Source organism: Rhyacophila brunnea, unplaced genomic scaffold (assembly GCF_057557595.1).
Source record: "Rhyacophila brunnea isolate RB1 unplaced genomic scaffold, BYU_Rbru_1.0 scaffold_9, whole genome shotgun sequence".
NCBI classification, from domain to species: domain Eukaryota; kingdom Metazoa; phylum Arthropoda; class Insecta; order Trichoptera; family Rhyacophilidae; genus Rhyacophila; species Rhyacophila brunnea.
The window spans coordinates 23,157,155-23,172,967 of NW_028233361.1; the positions used below are offsets into that span (position 1 = coordinate 23,157,155).

Sequence of the window (15,813 nt, forward strand, 5' to 3'; positions counted from 1 at the left end):
GTGAAGATCTCTTCAAATAGTTTTGTATTTCCGTATTGTTTTAGCTTTGTTGTTTGTATTATATATTTATTAATTAGAGTTATTTGTTTTTTGTTAGTTCACTATGCTCCTCTCTCTCGTCGGCACTGTTATTAGAAAGTCTTTGTAAATCCAGTCAAAGCACACTTAAGTGCGTGGTGACCTTAGTTTTAAGAATCTGCTACTGAGACACTCCCAGGAGTAAAAAACTGCTGATGTTTCACACCCAAACGTACGGCCTCGTCATACGCTTGCTTAAGACCGAGTGTGATGTGCGAATAATTTGCACATAAAAGGGTATGAAAAATATCATTTTGTTTGAGTAGGTAGTAAATTGATTTGCTATATTATCAAAATGTTCGGTAAATTGTTATACTGTACTTATACAGTTATCACCCCGATAATAGTTTTCGGATAGGAAAATACTATACTTAGGGTCATGGCCCCCATATTCTGAACCGGGCCCTCAGGCTAGGATTTTTGGCGGGCCCCTACCTATCGCTAAGGTTAAAGGCAGTATGACGCACTACATTAGCGTTTTTCAAATTGTGTTTTAGGACAAATTAAGGGTACATTCAGTGTAATACTAGCGATTTTTTGTATTTTTAATACGTCATCTACTTTAATTGTGGAGGTGTCGAGTATTGACACACAATAATCAAAAATTACCATTGCACATCATACAATATCATGAAGTATAATAGCGCCGCAGGCGACTTTTTTGCGATCAATGCAAATTTATGACATGTTTATATCATTTATCTGGTCAACTCCCCTCCAGAGCCCGGGCCCCCAGGGTAAAGCCCTGTCAGCCCCCCCTTGTGGGGGCCATGCTTAGGGGCCTCGAACACCATGTGCAAATCAGACCTCGCATTTTCTAGGACCGGACCTGAGACAAGTGTGTGAAGAAATGGAAGTATGTGTGTTGAAATTGTTCGCAGAACAGAGCTGAGTTCTGTTGGTATTGGCATCCTGAATAATATATTCAAAAGCGACCTCCCATTCTATCTAGAATCCAAAATGTTCAACCTATACGTATCTACTTGTAGTAATCACATATGCGTGCAAAGTGTGCACGCTGGGCATAACGCGTAGGAACAAAAAGTTGAGTGATTTGATAAGTGAACAGACAAGGATATGCGATGTAATAAAGTTGACTAAAAACTCGAATGGAAATGGTTGGACACATCAATCTAAGAAAACTTAATCGCTAGTCCAGTGGTAGGTACCCAAGAAGTATACAACATCCAAAAGATAGACCTTGAGACCGTTGAGTCGACGAATTTATATAGCAATTCACAAAACCGAGAGAAATGGAGTCATTGGTGAGGCCTTCATTCTGCAGGAGATAGATCCTGGCTGATGATGATGATATGGAGCGTCTATATAAAAAGTTAATATTTTAGTATCATTATTTTTATATATGGTTTCACCAATGACATCAATATGGACGAATCATCTGGAAAAGAAAATGACACTCACTTTATTGTCGGGTCTGCCAAATGGTATAATCTGTTCTAACGTCATTACATTAAAAGTGATATTGCTATAAATTCCTGATGATTTTTGTTGGGTCTGCTGAATGGTTCGGCTCGAACGGGTTCGCTCAAATGAACATTGATATTAGAAACACTGCTCTAACGCCATTACAATAAAGGTCATATTGCTATAAATTCCCGATGCGTGATATCGCATAATGGAAATTGCGTGACGTCTACCTAACATGCGAATTTACTTGCTATCTACTGTATTGAGTGCGTCGTCCATTAATAATGTCATTGGGTTTCACTTAAAACTATTTTGATGGTAGGTATTGCTTAAAAAAAAACAAAAAGCTAGAATTTCGTATGCTATCACATCGACAAAGAATCTGGTGCCGCATTATTTAAAATAAATGTAGTTTTCAATATGTACAAACATTTTTTTTTTTACTATAATATTAATTTAATATATCAATGTCAAGAGGTTAAGCAAATTATTACCTTTCGAAATAAATTTATGAGAAAAGGACTCTTTGTTACTACAGCATCGAAATAATTTTATTAATACAAGGCCACATTATTAAAAATTAATTTGACATCTTGACTCCTCTGAAAAGGTCGACAGTAACTTTCTTATTATTTGTAAGTATGCAAATTAATCACGTATTAAAGAAAGAAAAACAAAGTTTACAGTTATGTATGTTTCAAACTCTTTGGTATGGATCCCTCGCCATCGGTTATTTTGTTAATAATATACGTCGTGTTCATTGTGTGACCTCTGCAATAATTTAATACTTGTAGCCTTTTTAATCTGAGGGCTGATTGAAGCCATGACCCACAATTCGACTTAAGGAAGGTAAGCATGCATATTAATTATGTTATATATTTACGGTGACCATATTTTTAGCGGAATAATTTACCTTTAAACAATTATAGTAGGTATTGGTATGTTTACACCGGAATTTTTAAAATTTCGTCAAAAATCGAATTCGGTTATTTTTATAACAAACGATAATTATTATGTAACTCAACTTTGCCATTATGTAGGTATATTTGGTGTATGGTAATATTAAGTATTGTATATCAATAGCTATAGTGTGAAGCAAAAGAAGAGGTGGTTAAAATGAAGAAACTCTTGGATAAGTCTGGTGGTATGGTATTTGTAATGGTAAAGGTATTTGGAGTAAGAAACTTCCAACCCAACGGTAGAGCCCCAAGTCGTATAGCTTTACGAAAATACAACGTGGGCCTCAACCACATACCTACCCTGCACACATAATAATATACCTATATCCAATGTGCGCATAGTAGAATTTATTCGTATTATCGTTGCTATAGGATTGGTTTGTCGAATATACGTTTTTGTCGAAATCGACCTTTTAATGCAGAATGATTTTTGTATCTAAATGGAACAGAACTATCCTTTTCTTTAAATTACTTTGTAATGAATACAGCATTCATATGCTGTAAAAAACAATTTAAATACAACCTGTATTTAAATATAGGATAATGAAATTTGTTTTTCGTCTCCTGAACATTTGACATGTTTTCTATTCGACAAACCAATCTACAGCGACGTTATGTAGAAATCCAAACCAATGACCATCGTGCTGAGAACTGTGTTCTGGATTGAGGACTTTTATCATTCATTATAATAAATATCTGATACCTACATGCCCTGGTATCTCACGAATGATACCAGTGAATAAATAAAAGATTAATAATTTATTTATACAATTTTCCCAGTATGTACCTACATTATCTTAATTCTCATTTGCCATTCTGACATTGTATTTCATTGCAACAAGAACTTGCGCATTGTACTACGTCATCAAAAGCATTTATTTATGTAATAGTTGTGTAGTTAAATAAACACAGACTTGACAGTTATTTTATTTAAATAATACTATGTTTTGAGGCCGTGTTAATCAAGTGAAACACTACGATAAAACTTGTCAATAGTAATTTATTTATAGGCGTTTCATGGAAATAGAAATACGATATGCAGTATCAAATTAATTATGTAAAATTCACAATAATTTATAGTTATAATAGTTCAATAATATATATATACATATAATAATGGAATCAGTAGGCCTCGTATAATCTTAGTTACACAATTATCATTCGTTTATAGAATGGTAGGAATGATATTAACTATTTTTCATTCAAAATTTTCGATTTATTTGTTGTCTATTATATTTTTTTTTCGTCATAATATATGGGCATCTACAGAGTGGAGGTTTGTATTAACAGATTTTGTTTTTTTATGAGAAATGGATGTCAGCCACTTGTTCAACCTATTACCTAGGTCCATAATATGGGTCATACACAAATTGAAAAACAGTATGACGTGTAATTGCCAGACCCAAGATTCGAACCTGGGACCCACGACGCTATAGGACGCCGATCGTGGTTCATTATATTATTACACTATTTATAAAAGTTTAAATATTTTTGTTTGATTTTCTTTTCCTAATTGACATCAACTGAAATTTACATATAAACAACATAAAGTTTGTTTGTTCAAATTACCTTTACTGTCAATCATAATTTTGAATTTTCACAACAGATAAAGTTTGCATTATTTTGAATTCGATTTTAATTTCTTTTGTTTGACTTGACTTTGGAATTATTTTGATTTTGACATATTATTTTATTTTGAAGAAAATACTTAATTAGTATTGATATGTATACTAAGTAAGATAAATTTATATTGATCAATGAAGTATCCATGCATGTTTTCATGCCAATTTCAAAGACTTTTGTCAACACTCATAAAAAATCTCCCGACATCATCAGGATCAATGTTGATTTTCTTCCGGAATACCCAAAGAATTGCCATTTTTTCAGAGGAAGAAAACTCCTGTCGTTGTGGCCGATCCTTCCTCACCCTGCTGCATTACTACTTCTGGATGTCAAGTGTATCGTCTCAGAGACGTGAGACATGACGGTGAACTGGGAGAAATGGTGCTACTTTGTGTTTGTTATAATAATTATGATACATGCTTAAAGCGTGACAGGGTAAATACCAGTGGCGAAGGGTGGAGGTAGGCTGTTAAGATCCACCATAAATATTGCACACTAAACTTTGTCAGTCATACATACTTGTTTTCATTGAAATAATACTACATTTTACAGATGGTGTTGGTAGTTTTTAAAATTCAATTAAGCCCTGCGAAAACCAAGCCATAATAGATAATAGTCAAAAAATACTCGTATATCTATAAAATATCTAAAATTATGCAATTAAATGATACATAAATTTAGATATTTTATAGATAGAATAATATTTTTTATCTATTATAGTTTGGTTTAGCCATAGCTTGATGAATTGAAAAAATGAACCAACAGTATGTGTAATACGTATTCTTAATCTAACGAAAACAAATAAGTAAGAATGAAAAAATGTGCACAATTTTGTCATATCGCCTAAAATATACCAATACTATTATGGTTTGGTTGAGACAGGGTTTAATTGATTTTTAAAACTCAACCAACACCATCTGTAAATTGTAGTCTTATTTCAATAAAAACATATACATTTCACTGAAAAAGATTAATGTGCACTATTTATGGCGGATCTTAACAGCCTACCTCCACCCTTCGCCACTGGTAAATACATAAGTAAGTAATGTAGGTACGTATTTCCCCCCACAATATAATGATACGATCCATTCCGTTGAACATCTTCACAAAAACAAATCGCGTTTCTGGTAAACCGGCATTACAGCAATTACGCGATTATGTAGTTAGACAATAACTGTATTACGTAGCAGAAACCAATATGGTTGGTTATCCATCGTGATATTAATGCAACACGCCGCAGTCAGTAACTGCCGTAGTTAAAAATTAACAGTTAAATACATCAATAATATGAACAGTATGGATTGCAATCCCGGTCGGAATTTACAATCCGGGATAAATATATTTTCAATCCCGAAATTATAGGACGGCGGTAACTGTAAGTAATGTAGAAGTTGGAGCACCAATGCTGCTACAAAAAACAGAGTTTTTTTGGTTGCAGAATAATTTGCATTCAAACAAAAAATGGAAAGATTGTTATCAAAAAAGTATAGTACCTCTACTAATTAATAAAGTGTGTTGAGTTTGAATTTTGTACATAATTGAGGTCCAAAGGGCACTCAAGACGTTAAATTAGACGTGTAGTGTCAAAAAAACGCCTTATCATCGAAACGAGGAATATGAGGGAAAAGATCCGCGCGATCCTTCATCAACTGGGAATATCAAGAACTTCATTATTTTATAATGCCTGTTAGATCATAGCTACAAAGTTCAACCTGAGATTTAGTAGGTAGGTACTCTAATTTGTTAGTCATCATAGACCCTTATCATTTTTTTTATTTAATGTTCTAAAAAAAATAACAATCAATGAAAGTATGACCATTAAATATCAGGATTGGAGGCGGCTCTCGTGGTGCAGTGGGTAAGGCGCTGGCCTTCCACCCGAGAGTTCTGGGTTCGATTCCCGGTCATGACAAAAACGTTTATGTGTTTTTCTCAAAGCCTGGGTGTTTGTGATTGTTCAAAATTACTAAAACAACCACCTTGTACGAAAAAGCAAGGAGATGGTTATTAATAATTCTAAAAAAAAAAATATCAGGATTGGTACCCTGAAATTACCGAAAGTACCCGGTAATTATACCTACTGGATAACAAAAAGCAATCCAAACCAAATAATATGTCTGGTGTTAGGTGTTATTTTTATGAGATATCAATATGTTTTGTGTATATACAGACCGCTTTCTTTGTAATACACTTATTTACTTGACAAAAAAATAATTTTTTAAAACAAAATAGGTAGGTATATAACTTAATCCCGGACTATCTGAATCAGAAAATTGAGCGGGTCCCGAAATTCTAAGCCCTAACGAACAGTAGTTTGTATAGTGATTACAATAGCATACATAGCTACTACAATCGCTAAAAAGTTGGATGATAAAACATTTATATGTTTTTTGAATAAATAAACAGTTAGGGACTTGCCCATTGATTGTTTGCTCAGCCAATTCATAAATAAATAGGTATATATTATTAAACAATCAATAAGGTGGAAAACCGACAGGCAAACAATGTTTGGAAAAAAAAACATTCACGTACCTACACACTGACGTGTTTCAAATGAGTCTATTAATATTAAATTTGGTGACTTGCTTTATTTCTATTAAATTAAGTTATCGTACGAGAATATCGATTGAGTGAAAGCATCGGTTGGCTGCTGAAAGTAGAAACACAGATAATGCAACGATTACAATATTATTAAGAACGTGAATCACAATTTCCTCCGTGGTATGGATATAATTTAAGCTATATAGATATATAGCCAACCAGCTTTGAGACCAGTGGGTCTAATCTATTCACAAGGCTGTTATCGACGGCTATAGTGTTAAATTTATCATATTATTTATGTACCTAGTTATTGAGGTATTATAGTTGTTACAATAAGTTAGACGTCTCAATTGTCAAAACTGTCTATCTCGCTCTAAAACACAATATGTCAGAATATTTTTTTTCCACAAAAAATAATATTGTAACATACGGTAATGAAATCTATGATAAATTATTGTATGTACTCGTACATATTATTATCTTCAATTAGAGATAGCATATCGAAAGAAAAGTATTAATACCTGTGGATCTATTCTATACACAAGGCGGCTGTCGATGGTAGTTTATCAATTTATCAGTTTATCAACTGTCAAAACTGTCTATCTCGCTCTAAAAGGTAACACAGCCAAGAGAGGGGTTGTTAAAACCATGGCCCCACATCCTGAAGTGGGCCCCCATCTTGGATCTTTGGCGGGCCCCCTACCTATCGCTAAGGATATAGGCAGTGTGACGCTCTACAGTAGCGTTTTCCAAATTGTGTACGCGGTAAAATTAATGTACATATTTTTAAGTATTTAGTGTTTTTTGTATACATTAATACATCCATCTGAATTATGGAGTAATGGAAAATGGAAAATTGTATCGTAGAACCACATAATTTTAAATAATGATAGTATTGTAGGAAAATAGCGCCTTTACTAGTGAAGCAAAATTTGTGATGTGTGTTTATCTCACTTATCTGGCGACTCGCCTCGCCGGGCTCTCCCTGAGCCCGGGCCCCCAGGCTAGGGCCCTATCACCCAAAAAAAAACAATTAAAACAGTTACGTACTTTTTAACAGTTTAGACGGTTAACTTATTGTAACAATTAACCGCCTCAATACATTAATATGATAAACTATCCTCGATAGCCGCCTTGTGTATAGAATTGCTTTGCAGGATTGGTTATTATGCATTCTAACTCCTTGGCCGACGACATGGGTCAAAACATACATATAGATACATACACTTAAAACAAAATGAACTCTTCATAATCAGCGGGATTCGAACTCGTGAATCTCATACGTAGTTATAAGTTGATAACACATGCTCAAAAGTGGGCGATTGGGCTGCAAGGATAAAAACTCTTAATTCATTAATAATTATGTACCTAGCATCAGATTCAGGGAAAATTAAATAAAACAGTGTGACGACAATAATCTATATTTTTAAATTTGTTCGCTGTCCGAGTTCTATTTTATTTTCATGTACGATTCATAATTTTGATTCAATTGAGATATCATAAGTCTCAATAAATTTATTTGATGTTCATTGTTCATAATATACCTACCTATGTTATGGGTAACAATTAATACTTATCCGTAAATCGAAAGATATGGCAGTGGTCATTCAGAGACGGTTTAAGACCTTTGTAAGCCGTTAAGACCTCTGTCCGAAGAACTTTATTATTTCGTACCAATTTTATTTTATTTCCACGTACATAAGTAGTTATTGCAGATAAGTCTGTCCACAAACGCGATAACTTAAACTATAAAGAATCAATACAAGAAACACAAATTGAATAGTTTTTACGCCCTGTGTACCGTGTCTACTTAGTCTAATGGGTAAAACGGCTCTGTGTCCACTGTCTCTTGAGTTCTGTAGGCATTATTGTATATTACACATACAATTTGTGATGACTGATGATACGTTCACAAAAGTTGACTTCTGAAAACTACACAAAAAAATCCGCGGGAAACACTAATTAAGAAGTATAATCGTTACCAACCTAACAGTGCAAAATTTAATGCCCCTCATTTTCAATATACTAGGTATACATATGTATGGTTGAATCATTTGTTTTTTATTCTTTCGATACATTAATGAAGAGATTTCCAAACTGGGAGGCGCCGGGTGTTGCAAGGGGAGGCGCGAAAAATTTAAAACAATATTTAATGTAGCCGCAGGTTTGCAGTTTGCAAACGTTTAAACAGTTTAAAACGACCGCTAGTTATAAACTATATAAAAAACAGTCCTATAAAAGGTTGTTTGCAAACTTGACTGAAAATATGGAGACTAATTTTATAATACCTCACTCTAATACCATTGTGAAGCGCGCTGGATATCTCGTGAAAAACTGAAATAAAATGGTCAAATCATTATGTTGAAATTTCAGGCAAATTTGTTTAGGAACGATAATTTTGTCGTTAAACTTGTCTACTTGGTTGAAATTTTAAAAAAAATGAGTGGATAAATCAATGCAAGGACCACTAATACATTCACTGTTTAAAAAAAATGAACGCATTCATAAAAAATGGAGCTTTAGAAATCAAAATTACAAAAAATGTCTCCACTTTTAAATGATTTCTATGCCAGATATATTGAAGCAAACAAAAATCTATTTACTGAGTTCTTGGTTAGTTTTCTAATGCACCTTTCACATTATTTTATTAATAGTAAAAAAAGTCGCCTGCGTCGCTGCTTTGTTTCAGAGCTATTAAATATTTTAAATATGTGGTTATACGTTGCAATTTAATGTGATACCTTTTTCATTTCTGTATTAGTACATTGTTGACTATTTAAGAAGGTGTCCGTATTATTTAACCAAATAAAGGGGGGGAGGCGCCAAGATCAGATTTTTTTTAAAGGGAGGCGTAGTGACATAAAGTTTGGAAACCACTGCATTAATCACAAACCATACGTGTTTCCTTTTCTTTGAATTTGAAATTGAAGTTATCACGAAGGGATGCTTAACTTAGCTGAGACATGTGTTCCGGAAGCCGCCAGAGAGTAAGACATTTTGTACCTCTGCGGCACAGCCCCAAGCGTTCCGTGGCCGTTCCTTTGCACCCTGCAGCGGTGCTATAAAAGCGATCTACGCACTGCAGGTCTGGCATGGCAGGAGGAGCGAGAGTTGGCGATGGATCGACGAAAGTGGCGCGAACTTATGTACGCCCCATTCTCTCAATGCTGGGTCGCGATAAGAAGAAGGTCAATAGATCAGGAATTTATTGGATGGTGTTGCAGGCAACGGAAAACTGTTATTCATGAATTATCATCAATACCGCCATGAAAAGAGAGATTTTTTTCTTAATCATATCAATAATCGTATATAACGTGTTGACTAGATTAGAAATGTTGAAGTAGATTCGTATAGAGTAGAATATATGAGCATAATTATTATCTACTCTACTCTACCTACTCTACAAACACATACAGTATTATTTCATTGAAAATAATATAATTTCATAAAAATAAAACATTACTACTATATACCTATATATTAGGCAGGTAATATAGCACAGAACAGATTAATAAAATTATAGAATTCTCTATAGGTACCCAAATACACAAAATTTTGACGCAGGGTTTTGAATGTGTGAGTATCCTACGAAAATGAACCACACACCATAGACGTGCAATAGTGTGTGTTACAACTTCCAAATACACCAATATTGAATGAGCGTCAGTGCATAAACCTAGAGGAGTAGTAGTTGTCAGAACGAATGACAAGCGTATTCTTGATACGTGTTTAAGTTTATCCCATATTCTTCCACACTCGAGATCGGTTGCCTGTTAGCCCACACCCGTTAGGCATTTTACTTCCCATTATATCTCAGTTCCCTGTAATACACCTACACAACCAGGCATGGCCCCCACAAAGGGGGGGCTGACAGGGCTAGAGCCTGGGGGCCCGAGCTAGAAGGGGCCCGGCGTGGCGGGTCGATCCTTAAGCGAGATAAACACACACTACAAATTCACGCTAATAGTAAAAAAGTCGCCTGTGGCGCTATTTTACGAATGGAATTTTATTTTATAATTATTTTTAGTGTGCTTCCTGGCTAATAAAACGACTATTTAGAAAGGCCGCATGTTACTTGGGTATCACAAAGGGGGGTCGCGATCATTGGTTCATAATATGATACCGTGCCGACAGGGTCTAGGACGATTTGGCACCGCGAACTGGCCTCCGGTAATTGGCCGCCGGTACAATCGGACGCCGGCCCAATTGGACGCCGGCCCAATTGGACGCCGGGAGATTGGACGCCGCACAGTTGAATAATGCGCAAAGGAATAGACGTACGTTACGATTTGTTGGAGTAAATAAGCAAGTCAGTTTAATATGCTTCCATCTTCTCAGTAGTTGTACCTTATACATTATTATTTGAAAATGCCAGAAGCCTGCATTTCCGCAGAATACCATTTGGGGATCACTATTGTAGCACATTACACGGCTCTTAACCTTAGAGATAGGTAGGGGGGCCCGCTTCAGGATATGGGGGCCGTGCACTCAGGGCTGTTCGCAGTATAAGTAAATAGAAAGACACGCTGATATTAAATAATCTACCTATCTAGATGCTAAAGTATTTATTATACGCAATTTTAATTATACTCGTAACTATTATCCAACACTGCTAAAAAATATATTTAACTAATTAATTTAAATATTTAAACACCACATGAAAAATTATTCATTGTCAAAATAATAAAATTACTCTCACCTAAAATTGTACTCAATTAAAAAACCAAAGTCACTGCCAAGTTAGAATGTTATTAGAATAATAAAATTAAATAATACTGTATTTTAACTTTCAAAGTACCTACATTAAGCACCTGAATATCACACACATACACACATTAAAGATATAATTATGTTTACGCTTAATAATTAATCATAGCTTTATAAATAAAGTACCATTGTACACCTTTGTCTTTAACTTAATAGGTATACTATATATATGTATAAAATGTTGATATTCCACTTCCTTATTCAGCAGCAATTTTCTTTGATGAAAATGACGCAACTGGTTCGTCATAAAAATTAAAAGGGGTCCTCCAAACAAGTAATTTATTTTAATTATACGAAAATCTGTATTTTTCACAAATTGATATTTAAAAAAAAATATCGATTAGAGATTTCACAGACCAACGCAATGAAGTCCCGTGGGAGTAGGTAAATCGTGCGTTGCTGAGAGACAGCAAATTAAGAAAATTATATGCATACGTTTTTGATCGTAGATTCCGTGGAAGTGACAATTTTTCGCCTGCGGCCAAGTGGCCTAATCACCGAATATCATGATTGCAAATATAAATTCATGAAAGATATTCAGATATTTAGGTATGTATCGTGTTTAGCAAAAAAAGGTCTGTTTATTTGACCATGTCCGATTCTAAGAAGACCATAAAGGGCCGTAGGGAGGTTTGTATTTACAGATTTTATTATGGGAAATGGATGTCAGCCACTTGCTCAACCTATTAGGTCCATACTCTGAATCCAAACACGGATTGAAAAATTATATGTACATTTGCCAGACTAAGGATTTGAACCTGGGACCTACGAAATTATAAACCGACGCGTTAGCTATTATCTATGGCGTTAGCCACTCGCCCAACGTGTGCGAATAATTTAATTAATTCGCTACATGCGCAAAACGCACGCTAATGCAATATTCAAGTTCTATCATTTCGAAAAGTAGATCAACGACACCCATGTTTGTTTACATTTTCATCGGTTTCAGAACTATATGATTATTAACAACAAAAAATAGTTTTTTTTTTGAAGAACGTTGTATAACCATTTTTCAAACTGTGTTTTTTTTCTTAATTTCATTGGATATTTTAAGTGCCGCATCAAAAAATATAAACCCTTGAATAGTTTTATTTAACTACTTATATCTACCTAACTATCCCTAATAAATGCAATTAAAATTACTGTGTGCATGAATGGTCCAAGAGTCGCCACTTGTCTAACACCCGTTTAGAATACGACGGATAGAATATTATTATAAAGAGTGTATTATAATAATTATAAATGATTAGAAAGGTGCTGTTGACAATATTTCTCTTACCCTGGCATGAGACATCCATTGGTTTGGGCCATATAATTCTGACGTTCATTTTTGCTCACATCAACCCACATTATAAAACTTTTATTGACAACAAAACTTTTAAAATATCAACGAAAATACATTCTTGTCCATGAAACGATTCAATTATTTGTATAAGTGCTTTACTTTCATTAACGAAATTGTTTTTATGGTTCACAGTAAACAAATAATCGGTCGCCAGCCACGCAATCACAAACGAAGTACGAAATTTTCTTGTATCATAATTTATTTTATTGCGAATGTAAAATAATTTGAACACACGTCCGTTCGACCGGACGGATTGTTTACTTCTGAAAAGCGACGCGAGTTTCCACGTAGAAGTGCTACGCCAAACGTCACACTGAGGTATGCTCTTATTTCCGTAGCGGCGTAGACCTACACGTACGTTTTGTTTTTCTTCAGCCGCGATTTTCCGATTTAATCTTCAAACATTTGTATACATAAGTAACCAAGTACAATTATTTAAAGTGTTTTTATACAAATCCCCATGTTTTTTTGTATTAGGTACGACGCGGAGGAAATCATACCCGAAGGCGGAAGGCTTTTAACTTAAAAATACGGAGTGTCTGGGTATGGGGAATCGGAAAAGTGCTGAGGCAGGGTCTGCGATTGAAGCGACGAGAAGCTATAAGTAGTAGGCGGGGTAAATGTGGAAATCCGTGGCACCTGTGGGATTTTATTAACCGCTCCCCTCGCCATCGCCATGGACCAAGATTTTGAAGCATGGTGTTTTATGATGGTCAGGCCATAATATAAGGTACGCCAACTGTCCTCAAATATTGAATGCGCGTTACATTTACGTGACAAACTTTAATGAATATCATTATGACACAGACGTGACATGCGTTTAAGTTTATCCCTTAGTTTTCACACTCGAAATCATTGTCGTCCCGTGGGGGTAGGCAGATTGAGCGTCGCTTGGAGGCGGCAGTTATTCAAAGGACGACAAATCGAGGAGAATCATTAGGTATATGTAGAAATAGCTACCTGAACTTAGTAGGTAATAACGGAAATATCTTTCAATTAAAAAAATCAGCTCACTGGTTGGAAACAAAATGTATTAATTAACATAAAAGGTTTAACAGGACTGTAACTTTTTCGGGTTCGCGATGTCTAGCTTACTTCCGTTTACTTTACTTCTTTTTTATCCAAAAATATTTTTGCCAGTCACTCGCGAGTTTTGAAAGTGAAGGTGTATTTGTAAATGCATCTGAAACCGTGGACTCGCAATATAGTCTATTGAAGCAGAGATGGCATTTAAATAAAATTAAATTTATTGGTAATTATATTTTGTTAGTAATGTATCCATACAACACATTTCTTAGATATTGGAGTCATGAAAGAATGATAAAAAACACTGTATAAAAATGGGGTGGATTTTGGCCCTGCCTGGGGGCGGCATTTTGTCTAGGGACGTCACTGCTCAAGATCCGTTTCCTGTTATATCACACTAACAGGGTAAGTATCGGTAAGTAAGGGGCATCTGTAAGTATAAGAACAAAGTTTTTCATCCGCGTTGGAAAACAAAAATACATGAGCATTATTTGTATCACAGCATATTATTAAATATTCGTAAATGTTTAGATACAATTTATTTTGATACAACATTAGAACAGTTTGTAGGTATACTTTGTTCATTAATTGTTCGCCAAACCGATCTGGACTAGTTACAAGTCGCGGCGCTTGGTCTCGTGGAATGGTGTTGAGGTTACACCGCTCACCGCCGATATTTATACGATTTGGGCTGTCCAAGCCACATTTAATGAGATAGCAATATTATTAATTTGCAGGTGTGTTTGCAATTTAAAACAGTGTATAGGTAATTAAATGTCTTCAAACAATTAAATAATTGTAACATATATAATTTGAAAACATTGGCGAATCGAGTGGATACGGGTTCACGTCCCGGCGGGCGTCGTATTTTTTCTAGTAAATATTATATCTGAGGTGTTTTCGAGTTATGTTCGTTAAATTCTCAAGACTTGTGCCAACAAGCTAATTATTTGTTGAATAGAAGAAATAGATAAATTATTAGCAAGTGCAAGTACGTTATAATTAAAATTTCGAGTGATCCGGACGTTGGTTAGTAATTAGGCCAATTAATTGATTCCTTGATTTAAAACACAACAACCGCATGGCGCACGTACTTTTAGGTGCAGTAAATAAATAAATAAGAGCAATACAATAATTAGGATAGAAAGTAGGATATAATAATAATGGAAAGGGTGGTTTTTTGTCTGGGGTACTGACAAGATTTTGCATGATAAATGTTACTAAATAGGTAGGCTTTATTGTATTATTCCGATTAAGAAATCCAAGAAGAAAAGACCTAATACTGTACCTACACAGTTGGTACCTGGTGAATTTACCTATACGCAATTTGAAATTTAAAACCACTTTACGTAGCCACACATTATAGTCCACACGTCCATACCTAGATATTATTGTTCATTCGTAAGTAATCAATAACTGACATATTACTATGTATGTATATGATTTATCAGTGGTGAAGGGGGGATGTAGGTTGTGGAGATTCGATATAAATAGTGCACATTAAACTTTGTCAGACATACTTATGTTTTTTCACTGAATTAATATTCAATTTAACCCTAAGTTTCGTGTTCACCATTTATGTCGGATTTCCACGGCCTACCTAAGCCCTTCGCCATTTATAAAATATATTCAAACAGGCATTATATTATTAAAGTAATAAATAACGATAATATTTTGAATTTGATTAAGTTATAATACACAATCTCAATAAGTAAACTTTCGGCATTTTAATTTAAAAATTAAAGATCTATCATAATATAGATATGTTTAACTCTAATTATAATACACCAATTACACTAACTTCACTATTTTCATCAAAGAGTGAATACTATAATAATAATATTAGGTAGGTAGGTACCTATACAGTTTTAAATAATCACTATGTTGGATAATGTCATATTTGCTTTCATTAGCCACATTGTACAAAGTTGGTAAATATGCCGTTGTACAATAGTAAATAATATTGAGAAGTGCATGTTTTGTTAGTTTATAGAGCAAAATATATCTTATTGTTATTTATTTATATAATATACTACGTCTAATGTC

The 15,813-nt window shown here is 34.5% G+C and overlaps 1 protein-coding gene across 1 annotated transcript in view; it reads right to left on the minus strand.

Annotated features, from left to right (window-relative positions):
* Window positions 1-12,981, minus strand: part of LOC147063413 (ciliary microtubule inner protein 2B-like) — a 75,239-nt gene extending 62,258 nt beyond the window's left edge. Inside the window, exon 1 of the mRNA XM_085959951.1 lies at window positions 12,676-12,981. Coding sequence (XP_085816077.1) covers window positions 12,676-12,746 — 71 coding nt within the window. The 5' untranslated portion in view covers window positions 12,747-12,981. The remainder of the gene's footprint in view (window positions 1-12,675) is intronic.
* Between the last annotated feature and the right edge of the window lie 2,832 nt (window positions 12,982-15,813).